The sequence below is a fragment of the Sceloporus undulatus genome, chromosome 1 (genome assembly GCF_019175285.1).
Source record: "Sceloporus undulatus isolate JIND9_A2432 ecotype Alabama chromosome 1, SceUnd_v1.1, whole genome shotgun sequence".
Lineage (NCBI taxonomy): Eukaryota > Metazoa > Chordata > Lepidosauria > Squamata > Phrynosomatidae > Sceloporus > Sceloporus undulatus.
The window spans coordinates 3,146,225-3,160,671 of record NC_056522.1 but is presented as its reverse complement, the minus strand read 5'-3'; the positions used below and the strand labels follow the sequence as shown (position 1 = coordinate 3,160,671).

Here is a 14,447-nt window from a genome sequence, read left to right as displayed (position 1 = left end):
CCTGAGCCACAAACCATGATGCTGCAGTGCTACATTACGCTATATAAAGGCTTTGCATTGTGTCCATATCAATGGTTCACAAGCTATTGGAAACTGTGTCCATATCAGAGCCTCATTCCCACTACCTTTTAAACTGGTTTGCTAATCGGTTTGAAGCAGTTTAAATGACCCTGGTTCACACTTGAACGGAATCGCTGAAGCAATTTCAAGAAGGGGGCAATGCGCTAGACCCATTGAACCCGCATCTTTTTCATGCTGATTTTTTTCCACATCTTTATGGATAAATCGATTCAGCGCAAGTGTGAACCATATGCAGATCGGAATCGATTTCAAGAATCGAATTCACAAATCGATTCAGTGTCAGTGTGAACGAGATGCGAATCGGAATTGATTTACTATGACATTATAAGGGGTTGCTGGATGGGGAAGCGGAAATTTACAACCTGTGTTAGCCCACCCTTCAACAGACGTACGGAAGTACATAAATGCGACTGCAGTGATGGACAGAGAAAAAAAATCCCACTTAAAACGCTTCAAATTGAACCAATTCTTTTGCCAATGTGAACTACAAGTGGATTATTTTGAGAGACTCCCATAGGAAACGGTTTAAATTGAATCGATTCATTCATCAATGTAAACCATAAGTGGGTTATTTTACTTTGTTTTACAGCAAGAAAATGTGACTGGGGCAAATGTAGTGTGAACCAGGCTCCACTGCCGAACCGATCCATCGAGCCGGATTGCAAAGTGATTTACATGTAAGTGGGAATAAGGCCCAGGATGGTTTCTCTCTTGCATGATGCAGTTTCTCACCATGTTATCCTTGATCTCATGCAGCAACGGGGAAAATGCAGGAGGCCACTAAGGCGGAGGCATCAGTACCCCAAAACTTTGACTCCAACTCCACATTCCAACTCTGACTCCTCTCTTTCTCAACCGTCCGACTCCAATGCCTTCAAAAATGGCAAAGCTATATTAATTGGTAATAACAAATTTCCAGGAGTAAAATGGTCGGTGGCATCTCTATTCCTGTGGCTCTCTTTGTCCTTGGAGTTTGTCACACTGGGGCTAATTTTGGCATTAAAGAGAGATTGAAGTGCATTTAAAGCATCCCGTGAACAAAGCAAAAATGGCAAGTAATTGAGCAAATGATGATCATCCGCAATTGCACAAATAAAGCGATATCGGAAATGCATTGTCACTAAAATCCTAAAAGTAAAAAGATGTGCGTTAATTATTCTTTGTGACCACTTTAATGGTGGGTTTTGTGTGACATCGTGTGAAATTGTTACACATAATTATGCAATTTTCCCGGGATATTCATGGGGTAATCTCCCAACCTCCTTCATGTGATAAACTCCCTAGTCTCCGGAGGAGCAGAAAACAAGTTCGCTCCATCATCAACATGACTTCCCCTCAAAAAGGTGGAATCTCTTTCCCTGTATCTTGAATCCGTTGCTCCAGGTCCTGTTCTCTGGAGCAGCAGAAAACAAGCTTGCTCTCTGCTCAATATAACATCCCTTCCAATATTTAAACAGGCTGTCATATCACCTCTTAACCTTCTCTTCTCCAGCTAAACATCCCCAGCAGTTCCCTAAGTCTCTCCTCATAGGGCTTCATGGTTTCCAGACCTTCACCATTTGGGTTGCCCTCCTCTGGACACCATCCAGCTTGTCCATTTAAACTGTGGTGCCCAGAAATGGACACAAGTGATTCCCAGCAGGCGAGATCTGACCAAAGCAGAATAGAGCAAGAGCATCACATCTCTTGATCTAGACACAAGTATATAATCCTGTTAAAGCTCTAGATCTTCAGGAGAGGACCTCCATCTGTCCCATTACCTTCCCATCCCGTGCATGTTTGGTGGGCAAAAGAGAGGGTCTTCTCTGTGGCTTCTCCCAGATTTGGGAGTTATAATACTAGAATCTTAGAGTTGAAATGGGCCGCAAAGGTCATCCAGTCCAACCCCCGCCATGTAGAAAGACACAACTAAAGCAACTCTGCTTAAAGACTTCCAAAGATAGGGAGTCCACCACGCTCTTAGGTAGTTCATTTGACACTTGAACAGCTCTTACAGTCAAGAAGTTTCTCCTAATGTTTAGGTGGAATCTCTTTTCTTGTCATCTGAATCCACTGATTCGTGTCCTGGTCTCTGGGGCAGCAGAAAACAAGCTCGCTCCATCTTCCACATGACAGTCTGTTGAATATTTAGAAATGGCTTTCATAACTTTCTTATTCAGCCAAGTTTAATAACAAACTAGGCCTAAACCAGAGGTGGTGATCATGTAGCCTCCAGACGCTGTTGGGTTGCAATTCCCATCATCCCTAGCCAGCATGGCCAAGGGTGAGGGATTCTGGGAGTTGCAATCCAATGATATCTGGAGTGCCCCTGGTCTAAATGGATGGGCTGGACTTTGAATGTTTCAGTGTTATTTATTGAGGTGGAGTCTTAATAAGATTTCATGGCTGTTTTCCATTAATGTAATACTTAATGTGATTAATTAATGTAATAACTAATTAATTAATTTAATAGATTGTAAGCCTGAGGGCAGGGAAATGTCTAATTAACAATTTGTAAGCCGCCCAGATAGCCTTTTGGCTGAAGAGTGGGTATAAATCAATCAATCAATCAATCAATGATGTAATAAATAAATGAATGATGTATAATGTCATATATAATTAAAATGTGCTTGATTAGATATTTTATTACAGTGCAAGACACCTTGTATCCCATCCTTGAGCTAAAGATGGTATAAGAATAAAATTAACTGATTGATTGATTGATCGAACAAAGTGATTGCTGCTCATCTATTACCTGCTTCTTATCTCTTGAGCCCAGCCCTGAAATGCCTGCCTTGTTCCCCCCTTTTGATAAGGACTTGGGTCCTGGCTCAGCGATGCATCGAAATCTCTATTCAACTGCAGTGGCCCACATTCGTCAGAGAAAATAAACTCATATAAAACTAGGGGTGTATCCACACAAAGCAGTTTGACACCACTTTAATTGCTATGACTCCATGCTGCACAATCCTGGGGTTTGTAGTTTGGTGTGGCACCAGAATAACCCTCTGATAGAGAAAGCTAAATATCTCACAGAAGAACTACAAATCCCAGAACATTACAGCACGGAGCCATGACAGTTAAAATGGTGTCAAACTGCATTATTTCTGCAGTGTGGAAATATCCTAATTCTAGTTTGTATTGCAGACTGGCACTTAAAGCAATCATGAAACCAAAATGCAAAAACTTCCAGCCTCCGAAATTCAATATTCGCCTGCCTCCATTTGCTTGATTTCTGCCCTTCTTCATAATTTGATCTTGTTCTTACTCTAATCAAGTGCAGATATGTCTTGCTGTCTTTATCTCTTTGTTTTGTCTACCTCTGCTTTTCTGAGGTCTATGTGGGTTTCAGGCAGTGTGGCATGTTTGGGCCAGAAGGCTGCCTCGGGGGTCTTAGCACATCATCCCCAATTATTTTCCAGTTTTGCCCATAGCAGCCGCACGCAGCTTGGCTCACTGGCGGAAGCTCTACAGGTGCCTCTACGGCATCTAATGGGGGGACCTTCTAGATGCTCTCATGATCCCCATGCAAGCCTTTGTTCCTTTAATTTCCCCTTGAATAACTGCAGCCATCACCACTGACACTCTCTGTCTGCATTCAAGGATAGCCTTCTCAGAGCCCTTTTACTTATACTGTGTAATAAGTATAAACTGTGTATAACCTTGTAGTGTGTATAAGTATAAATGTATATTGTGGTCCCTTGGTATCAGCTGGGGTTTGGCTGCAGGGCCCCCCATGGATACCAAAATCCATGGATGCTCAAGTCCCATTATATAAAATGGCAAAATCAAGGTTTGCTTTTTGGAATATATATATATATATATATATCTTCAAGCTGTGGATGGTTGAATCCAGCCAGGGATTAAAGAAACAGCAATAGCAAGTACGGTTGGGGCTCCTTTCTCGCAGACTTGAGGTCCATGGTCTTGAATATTCAGAAAGGGGTGTGCCCCCCGGCACATGCCCTCATAGTTACACGCCCCATTCAAACTTATGGGGCTTGAATATATTGGTGAGTCTCCATTTTCGGGGGGCCCCAGAGCATAGCCCTTGCAAAATCCTAGGGCCGACTGTACATTTCTACTACACTTATCAGCGCACTTAAGCACTCCCTAAGCAGTTTGCAATGCGTAAGCCAATTGCCCCCAGCAATCTGGGGACTCATTTTAGCAACCTGCAAAAGGATGCCAGGCTGAGCTGACCCTGGACCCTTGGCTGGAGTCGAACTCACAACCTTGTGGGTTTTTGTGAGTGAGTGGCTGCAGTGCAGGCGTTTAACTACAATGCCCCCAGGGCTTTTAATATACATGGATACAGAGGCTGACTGTATGCTCAGAGCACACAACCACACAGATTTCAACCTGCATTATTTTCACCACCTGAATAACCCCTTTGTCAGGGGAGCTTCTGCAGAAGACAAAGGGGTTATTCAGGTGGTGAAAATAATGCAGGTTGAAATCTGTGTGGTTGTGTGCTCTGGGTCCACAACCAGCTCCAATGCCCAGAATCCCATAGCCTTCAGCCAGAAAGAGTTCAAGTGGTGCTAAACTGGGTTATTTCCCAGTGTGGACGCATGATGCAGCTCCACTCTGAGAGCCATGCCCAGGTTGGAGGCTCAGTCTTGCCCTCCTTTCCTAGGCAGCCCCGCAGCAGGTGAGGCAACCGGTGGAGCCAGTTCCCTAGTTAGTGCCTCGTCCTGCTCCTTTCCTCCTCCTCCGCCGCCCTGTTTTCCTCTACTGCGGCAACGCCTTGCAAAAGAAAAGGAGGAGGAGGAGGTTCTCTCTCTCTCTCTGGGCGCTTTGGGGACTTAAAAGGCGAAAGAAGGGAGGCAGAGCGGAGGGGGAGTTTTCTCTCTTGGTCGGAGATTGCTTAGGAAGCAGCGGTGCTGGGGCTCTGGGCGCATGGCTGGCTACTTCCAGGGCGATTTGGCTCGCAGCCCCCGGCCGAGGAGGGCCAGGAGCTGCTGCCGGAGGTGCCTCCCTGCCCCTGGCAGTGCCAGCCCCAGGTAAGGAGCGGCAGCAGCAGGAGGAAGGGGCATTGCTTGGGCATGGGGCTGCCTACTAGCAGGACTAGCATCTGGAAGACCCAGCATCCCGGCATCCTAGAGTTGGAAGGCAGCCCCAAAAGCATTCCAGTCCAACCCCTTCTTCTGCCATGCAGGAATGCATAGGGCCCTTGAGTTGGAAGGGACTACTAAGGGTCATGTAGTCCAACCCCATTCTGCCATGCAGGAATGCCTAAGACCCTAGAGTTGGAAGGGACCTCCAAAACCAATCCAATTACAGGATCCTAAACTTGGAAGGTACCCCAAGAAGGGCCATCCAGTAGTCCAAGCCCCTTCTGCCATGCAGGAACTCTCAATCAAAGGATTCCCAGCGGATAGCCACCCAGCCTCTGCTTAAAGACCTCTCCATTGAGGCCACATGTTCCACTCAGCCAGGCCTGACTGGATGGTCCTTGGGGCATAGCTTCGGCTGACCATCAGTTCCAGGATGCTGTTCAATGAGGGAGACCCAGTTATGGAGCCCAGTGGGGCTGGACTGGGTGGCCCTAAGGATGCCTCTTCTGCCAGGGATGTTCTGGTGCTGGGTGCCTGCAGGGATGCCAGGTGGATGGCAACTGGGGTCAGGTACTAAAAGTAGTGCCTACATCCCCCAAAAGCCATCAGTTCCTGTCTTATCTTGGAAGCTAAGCAAGGTCTGCCCTGGTTAGTCTTTGGAGGGGAGACCACTAACAAACACCAGCTGCTGGAGGCTCTGTTTCAGAGGAAGGAACTGGCAAAACCACCTGGTGAGTCCTCCATGCCTAAGAAAACCCTAAGAAATGCTTAAGTTGACAGGCGGCATGAAGGCACACGCATGCACACAACTAAATATATGCCAAAGGCACCAGACAGAACCACTTCTTGACTGTCCCTTGCCTAAGAAAACCCTAAGAAATGCATGGCGTCGCCGTAAGTCAGTAGCCTGAAAACTCCAAGGGGACCAGATCCCTTCTGACCTTGGAAGCTAAGCAGGGTTAGCCCTGGTTAGTCCTTGGATGAGAGACCACCGAGGAACCCCAGGTGCTGCAGGCTGTGTTTCAGAGGAAGGAACTGGCAGAACCACCACTGAGGATTCCTTGCCTAAGAAAACCCTATTAAGTTCAAATTCATAAGGCAACCTGCAAGCGCAGAGAGAAAGGAGTGCAGGTCCCTTGTGCAACACCTGGCCTTGCTGCTGGCTTACATTCATATATTAGAAGGGCTGGGTTAATGCTTGCTCATTCATGCAAATATCATAAAGCCTCAATCTCTTTGCTGTAACCTGGAATAGTATTTTAATATGGTCTGGATGTACATAATTTTGGGGACTGTCTTGCCTCCTAACTCTAGGGATCGTTGCTGCACAACATTTTGCAATGAGCGCCGTTCTGCAGGAGTTTGAATTTCTCTTCTCTTGCCCAGAAAAGTTCAAATTTGGGAAGCGCTCCAGGAACCACCAACGGCCCTTTATGGAAAGAAGCAAGGCCTCGCTTTCCTCTTTAAAATTATGACAACTCCTCATTTATATTTCAAAAACATAAAGGGTGAAGGAGACAGTGTATATAGTATAATGGACTAAAGACCAGGGAAAACCCCACTAGATTAAACATTGTATTGCATTGCCATATATATAAATATACAAATATATAAAAGTGTTTTCTTTTTGGAGATTGTCTTAGATATCCAAAGGTAAATAAAGATAAATGCAAACCATGCCTCCATTTGGAAAATATAAATACAAATAGAAAATAGAAGAAGAAAAGATGAAGAAGAGTGTAATTGGAATTGGTGGAAATAGGGGAAAATGAGAATGATTTATAATACAATTGTCGTTTTTCCTTATTTCAGCTAATTCTTCTTCTGCTAATTCTTATGACACTCTTCTTCTTCGTCTTCTTCTGCTTTCCTTTTGTATTTACATTTTCTGCAAGGAGGTATGATTTACATTTATCTTTATTTACCTTTGCATATCTAAAACAATATAATATAATAATTTCCTAATTCATCCTATATAAATAATACATTCTAATACTATTATAACACAACATTAAAAGGGAAAATATTATTATTTATAATAATAATAAATAAAAATATTGTTATTTATTTATTTTATTTTATTTTATTTCTCCTAGAAAGGGACCCAAGGCGGCTCTCAAATAAAAGCTCTTTAAACACTTATTAAAACAAAACGATTAAAGCCTCACATACACACAATATAAATAGTACTGGAATGTATTATTTGTACAGTCAGGAAATCTAATATATTAGCAAAGAACGTCAGGCGACAGAGGAGTGGAAGTCATTTTAATTTCAGTGCTAAATGTTACTTAATTTATGACATTTGTCTTACTTTTATTGCATAATTTTACATGTTTTTATTATAATAATAGTAAACATATGTAAAACAACCAAAAAATAAATTATGATGGCTCTTTTCTTCTGAGGAAGTGACTTTTATTCCACTAAAGCTCCTGCTTGTAAAGCTGTATTTCAGAGAAAGGATCTGGCAAAGCCACCTCTGAGGATCCCTTTCCACGTCTGACTTTTCCAGGGACTGCAGAGTACTATAACCCCCATCATCCTCATAGCATCATAAAATTTTGGAAGGCAACCCCAAAGGCCATATAGTCCATCCCTTTGCCATGCAGGAATACACAGCTAAAACTCTTCCAAATGATGCTCATCCAACCTCTGTTTAAAGATCTCCAAAGAAGGAGAGTCCATCACCCTCCGCTGCAATCCGTTCCATTGTCTCCAGATATATTCAATTTTTCAGTCCCAAAAAACTTAGGCAATGTGCAAATTAAAATGAATTTTAATGTAATGAAAACCATCCATCTCAGGATGTGGGTTTTATCCCCAGGAAGCTGTTATGAGGTTTTCTTGGCAAGATTTGTTGGGAGCACATTTGCCTTTGCCTTCCTCTGAAGCTGAGAGAGTGTGACTCGCCTAAGGCCACCCAGTGGTTTTTATGGCTGAGCTGGGATTCGAACCCAGGTCTCCCCAAGTCCTAACCCACCATTCAAACTGCTGCACCATGCAAGCCTTTACTCTCAAGGGAACCTGCTTAGGAGGTTATTGACAAGGGTCCAAAACACACTGCAGAAATAATCCAGTTTGAAACCGCTTTAACGGCCCTGGCTCAATGCTAGGGAATCCTGGCAATTGTAGTTTTGTGAGACATTGAGCCTTCTCTGTCAGAAAGCTCTGGTGCCACAATAAACTGGGGACAGTGAAGCCGTCCTTAAAATGAGTCCTTTCAGTGCAATGCAAGTACAGTCAAGCATCTGCATCCAAGGGTTGAACTCCTTTAAAAAATGTTCCAAAAAGCAAGCCTTGGTTTTGCCACTTGATAGAAGGGACACCATTTTGTGATCCCATTTTATATAAAGGGGACTTGAGCATCCACCGGTTTTGGTATTCTCAGAGGGTCCTGGGACCAAACCCAAATGGATACCAAGGCCCCACTGTATAAAGACATTGCCTTTCATATCTGTTGGGAAGGAAACTTCCACATTTCTCACCCTTTCGCTGTCTGTTTCGTTTTCCTTGTTTGCAAAGGGAGCAATGTTCATAGCTGTGTGTACAGTGGGAGTCTATGGCAAGAAGTATATATTTTGAAACGTTTTTTAATCAGTTTAACCGTTTTATGTAAATCCGCTTTGGACTTCTTGCTGTGAATTCCCTTGCATATGAGTATTTGCATATGAGTATTTGCAATACAATATATACGGGTTTAGGTCGCATCTACACTGCAGAAAAACATACAGTTTGACACCGCTTTAACTAGAATGCTAGAATCATACTAAAGGCTGCCATGACTCTTTCCTATGGAGTTCTGAGATTTGTAGCCAATCCTCTCTGGCAAAGAAGGCTAAATATTTCATCAAACTACAAATCCCAAAATTTCATAACACTGAGCCATACCAGTTAAAGCGGTGTCTGGCTGCATTAATTCTGCAGTGCAGATTAACCCTTAGTCAAAGTTATAATAACCTGCCTTCCAATGTCAAGCCTTCCACTTAAAAATAGTTCCAGGGTCCCTTTGTCCCTCCAAAATTTGCAAAATTGCTTTGTCCAGTTAGGAAGAATCTTTACTGGAAATCAACACTGACTCCCAAAGCAAGTTTTTCAGGCTTGCGTTCAGTTTGTCGGCTTCCTCTGCATGCAGACAAACACACCCTTTGTTGTTGCACAGATCCCATCTTTGTTGAAGGGAAATCCGTTTCTGGCTAAAGAGAGAGAGAGAGAGAGAGACTGGAAATAACCCCTTGAGGTTTCCTTCTTGGCTGTGTATGCTGCCAAGCAAAACTGGGTTTCTGCAGCTGGTTTAAGTGGAGGAAGGCGGAATCCGCGAAGGTGGGGCTTGGTCCCAAAAAACATCTGACTTGCCAACAGCTGTGATGAGTCAGAAGCTGGTGAGGGAGTTCCTTGCAGCTGGGTTTCTTCTCCGCCTGGGTGTTTTCTAGAAGGATCTTGTTTGTCAGTTATTCCTCTTTTTGCTTTCTTTCTTTTCTCTAGCAAAGCCATGGCTAAGCAAGGCCCCTTGCCCAGTGCCCCTTCCTTGCCCACAGCCACCATCAAAGAAGAGCTGCTGTGCCCCATCTGCTACGAACCCTTCAAAGATGCGGCCACCCTCAGTTGTGGGCACAACTTCTGCAAAGGATGCGTGAGTCGGTCCTGGGAAGGCCAAAGCCGCCATGTCTGCCCCGTATGCAAGGTGCCCTGCTCCCCGGAGGACCTGCACACCAACCACACCTTGGCTAACATTGTGGAGATGTTTCTCAGGCAGGAGAAGAAGCAACAGCAGCAGCAGCAGAGAAATGGGGAGGTTTCCTCCAGCCTATGCCCTCTGCACCAGGAGGAGGCAAAGCTCTTCTGCCTGGATGACAAGGAGCTGGTCTGCTTCGAGTGCCAAAGCGCTAAGCATCATGCTGACCACAAGATGAAACCTGTGGCCGAGGTGGCAAAGACCTACAGGGTAAGGACACAGACCCTCCTCCGGTTGCCCTGATTTTGGCAAGGACAATCCTATTTACCGTATATACTCAACTACAAGTCAGTTTCGTGTATAAGTTGAGGGCAAGTTTTTGGGGCCAGAATTATGAATTTTGATATGACCTGTGGATAAGTCGAGGGTAAAACTTAGGGGCATGTAGCAAAGGATTTAAAGGATGAAGCAAAGCAAAACAATGTCAAAGAACTTACATAATTCCAGCAGACATAACTCTTAAAGCTGGATGGATGAGAGACTAGAAGGGGTCAGTGCTTCCAGGACAGATTATACTCTTGCCTTTCACCAAGGGATGGTTTCTTCTTTTAAATAAGAGTTAAGATACAGTACAGTGCGTCCTTGCCTTACGCGAGGGATCCGTTCCGGATCCCGCCGCGTAAGGCGAATTCCGCCTATGCTCGAGCCCCATTTGAAACAATGGGGTTTGTGCGCGGCGGCGTGGGCACGCGCAGGGCGCAATGGGCGCGCGCACCCATTCAATTGAATGGGACGCGACGCCCCTTCCACCCTGCACGCGCCCCGCGGCTTGAGCGCGTATGCTCAAGGCCACGTATGGCGCGCCCGCGTATGGCGGGGGCGCACTGTACTTGCATTGACCCATGAATAAGTTTGACCTAAATTTCTAGACTTAAACATGTGTATATACAGTAATCATAGAATCAGTGGCGTTTATCACACTGGGACTAATTTTGGTATTAAAGAGAGATTAAAGTGCATTTAGAGCATCGCGCAAAAAAAGCGAAAATGGCAAGTCATTGACTGAATGGTTATCACACACAGTTGCACAAATGAAGCAGTATCGGAAATGCATTGGCACTGCAATCCCAAAAGTAAAAAGATGCATGTTGATGCTTCTTTGTGACCACTTTATTAGCGGGGTTTGTGCAACGTCGTGCGAAATTGTTTCATGTAATTACGCAATTTTCTGGGATATTCATGGGATAAACTCCTGATCTCCTTCATGTGATAAACTCCATAGAATCGTAGAGTTGGAAGAGACCTCAAGGTCATTCAGTCCAATCCTGTTCTGCCATGCAGGAACTCTCAATCAAAGCATCCCTGACAGATGGCCATCCAGCCTCTGCTTAAAAACCTCCAAAAAAGGAGAGTGCACCACTCTCCAAGGCAGCTTGTTCCACTGTCGAACAGCTCTTACCATCAAGCAGTACTTGCTAATGTTGAAGTGCAATCTGTTTTCCTGTAGCTTGAATCCATTGCTCCATGTCTTTGCTCCATCCACAATATGGCATCCTTTCATACATTCCTCTGCCTTCCCTCCTTTTCAGCTGCTTTTAAAACATCCCGTTTTTTCTCTATTCCTCCCACTTTGTCCTCAGCTTACTCCGGTTGCTGCAAACTGAGAGCCTGTACAGACTGTCCTGAAAAGCTGGCTAGGGGACGGAGTCAGGGTGTTGCGTCCAGATGACGGATGCCCTGACTCTGCCCCCAGGGCACCCTGACACCGCATGCTGCTCCACATGGCGTGTGGCATCGTGGCGTTCCTCCGGTGCTGTGTCCATACAATGCAGTGTTGAAGGAGCACCTTCAAGCCACGCCACCACTATTATGGTGCCCTGGAAAGACTGGATCAGTGTACGGTTGCCATGGCCCTGATCCGGCTAGGACAGGGGTGGTGTCGCACCGCCCCTTAGGGGCTGTATGTACAGCCCCTGAGTTCAAAATACAAACATTGTCACTGTTGTTGTTGTTAATAATAATAATAATAGTCATGATAGTAATAATATCATAGTTATTTTTACCCCACTTTTCTCACAAGATTGGGACCCAAGCAGCTTACAGCCTAAAAAGCAGAGTACAATCAAAAACTTACAAAATTGACAACTAAACTGGCGTTAAACTATTGCAAACTGTTATTTTTAAAAATGGAATACAATTTTAGAAAGATAAAACCACTTCAAAAACAACAACAAAAACACCCCAAACCATACATTCTAAAACAATACCCCCCCCCCCCCCGGCTTTCTTTAAAACGTTGCTTGCATTGAGGGTGCGTTTACACCAGAAATGCCCACATTTTGGTTTTCTGGGTATTTTGGACTTCAGCTCACAGAAACCCTAGTTGCCACAGCCTATGTCCAGGAATCCTGGGAATTGTAGTCCAAAACACCCGGAGGATCAAAGTTTAGGAGCTACTGATCTAGACTGTATGAGAAAGTGTTGGAATGACAAAGTTGAGAGCAACGCTGGCTGGTACTTAATGTCTAACTCTTAAAGACATCATCAGGGGCCCATTGTCTTTGGGTCTTGGGTTTTGGTCTGGGCACCTTTGGGTCTGGGAGGATCCTGAAGAGGTTGAGGACCAAATCTGGTAGGTTTTAACCACCCTTGATCTAGATTGTTGTTGTTGTATGTCTTCAAGTTGCTTCTGACTTAGGGTGACCTAAGGCTATCATATTATTTACTATTACAATAGGCCCTTGGCATCCACTGGGGTTTGGTTCCAGGATCCTCTGTGGATACCAAAATCTGTGGATGCTCAAGTCCCATTATATACAATGGCAGAATAAAACGGTATCTTTATATAAAATGGCAAAATCAAGGTTTGCCTATTGAGATTCATATATATATATATATATATATATATATATATATATATATATATAATATTTTCAACACGTGGATACTTGCATCTGTGGATAAAAAATCCGTGGATAAGGAGGGCTGACTGTATTATATTTATTTATGTCCTGCCCATTTCCCAAAGCTGGCACTTAGAGCAGCTTACAAGATTAAAAACAGTACAGTTGCCCTTCCTTTCTCGTGGACTTGAGGTCTGTGGTCTTCAATATTCACGGAGTGGTGACCGCCGTCATTTTCAATGGGGCATGCCCCCGTGGCACGCACTCCACGCACGCTCGCTTGCAGGCACGTGCTCCATTCATGCCTATGGGGCTTGAATATTGGCGAGTCTCCATTTTCCGGGGGGGGGGGGACCGAAACGGATCCCCTGCGAAAACAGGGGGCCAACTGTATAATTTAAAACATGGGGAAATGTTACATTAAAACAGAATTTAATTATTATTCCAATATTAAAAATTATTATCCTGGGGTTTTCTAGGCAAGATTTGTTCAGAGGAGGTTTGCTGTTGTCTTCCTCTGAGGCTGAGAGAGTGCAACTTGCTCAAGGTTATCCAGTGGGTTTCCCAGCCAGGATTCGAACCCTGGTTTCCAGAGTCTTCATCCAACACCCAAACCACGATACATACTGTCTCTTTTGATGCAAATAAGCAGTGATCATTTATGGGAAGAGAAAAGTACAAAGAAGTTTTGGTGTCTCTGTAAACCCTCTGGGCAGCCTTGGACAAGTCACATTCTCTCAGCCTCAGAGGAAGGCAATAGCAACCTCCCTCAGAACAAATCTTGCCAAGAAAAACCCATTATAAGTTTGCCTTAGGGCTGCTATAAGTCAGAAATGACTTGAAGGCAATCAACAGCAACCAAAGAAAAGAAAGAGTTGGTGGCTATCGCTGGATATATTTTTGCAAAAGAAGCAATGAAGAGTGCAATGGGTCTTGAAGTTGCAGCGAGGGAGTTGGCACTTTTCTTTTGTGCGTGCGCATGAAGCCTGAGTCACTTTTTCCAGCCCGAATTCCCGTCTGCCTCTGCCACAGTATGAGCTGCCATGAGTCACTTGGAGCAAACCTCATGTTCATTCCTGACTTTCAGTTTGTGGGAGAGAGAGCAGGATGCATGATTCAAGATCTAAGAATGACCAGAGCAGATTAGAACAAAGAGATCCAGGCTGTTAAGTCATCCTTTTTTACCTCCAAAACCAGAAATGGACATCTGGCCAGTTCTAGTTACATTTTGGTTTTTCTTATTGGCCACATCGCCTATTCCAAGATGATGAGAAGGAACCCTGTACTGGGAGGAAGGCAGGATATAAATAAACATCATTCTCATCATCCTCTTCCTCCAGGAGAGAAGTGACCAGTGGGTCCCAAGGCTCTGTCCTGGGCCCAGGGCTATTCAACATCTTTATCAATGACTTGGATGACAGAATTGGGGGCATATTTATCAAATTTAATAATAAATAATAATAATAATAGGTTTTATTTATATACCGCCCAATCACTGGGAATCCGAGCGGTTTACAACAGAGGGGATAACAGACAGTTCCCTGCCCACAGCTTACAATCTAAAAGACACGACACAAAAGGAGAAGGGAATGGTGAGGGGGGGAGGGAATCAGGTCCAGCATTCTTCTCTCCCTCTGAGGCCTGGACCAAGGCAGATGGACCGGAGGGAGGACTCTTCTTCTTCAGGCTAGCCCTGATGGAGCTGGGCCAGCCTTCTCTCTCCCTCAGAGGCCGAAAGATGACAGTTAG

General features: G+C 44.6%; 2 protein-coding genes across 7 annotated transcripts in view; both read left to right on the top strand.

Moving 5' to 3' along the window:
• The window catches only part of LOC121919807 (protein FAM71C-like), a 1,121,343-nt gene that overhangs the window by 586,516 nt on the left and 520,380 nt on the right, over positions 1 to 14,447 (top strand). The window lies entirely within an intron of this gene.
• TRIM35 (tripartite motif containing 35) overlaps positions 1 to 14,447 on the top strand; it is a 34,943-nt gene that overhangs the window by 3,904 nt on the left and 16,592 nt on the right. For 2 of the 6 annotated variants that reach the window (XM_042448782.1, XM_042448800.1), the window contains exons 2-3: positions 671 to 758; positions 9,606 to 10,065. In XM_042448782.1, coding sequence (XP_042304716.1) covers positions 671 to 758; positions 9,606 to 10,065 — 548 coding nt within the window. Of the gene's footprint in view, positions 1 to 670; positions 759 to 4,581; positions 4,715 to 4,800; positions 5,067 to 5,907; positions 6,015 to 6,765; positions 7,019 to 9,605; positions 10,066 to 14,447 lie in introns of those variants that run through there. The other 4 variants (XM_042448809.1, XM_042448792.1, XM_042448826.1 and 1 more) reach the window with 4 other exon arrangements.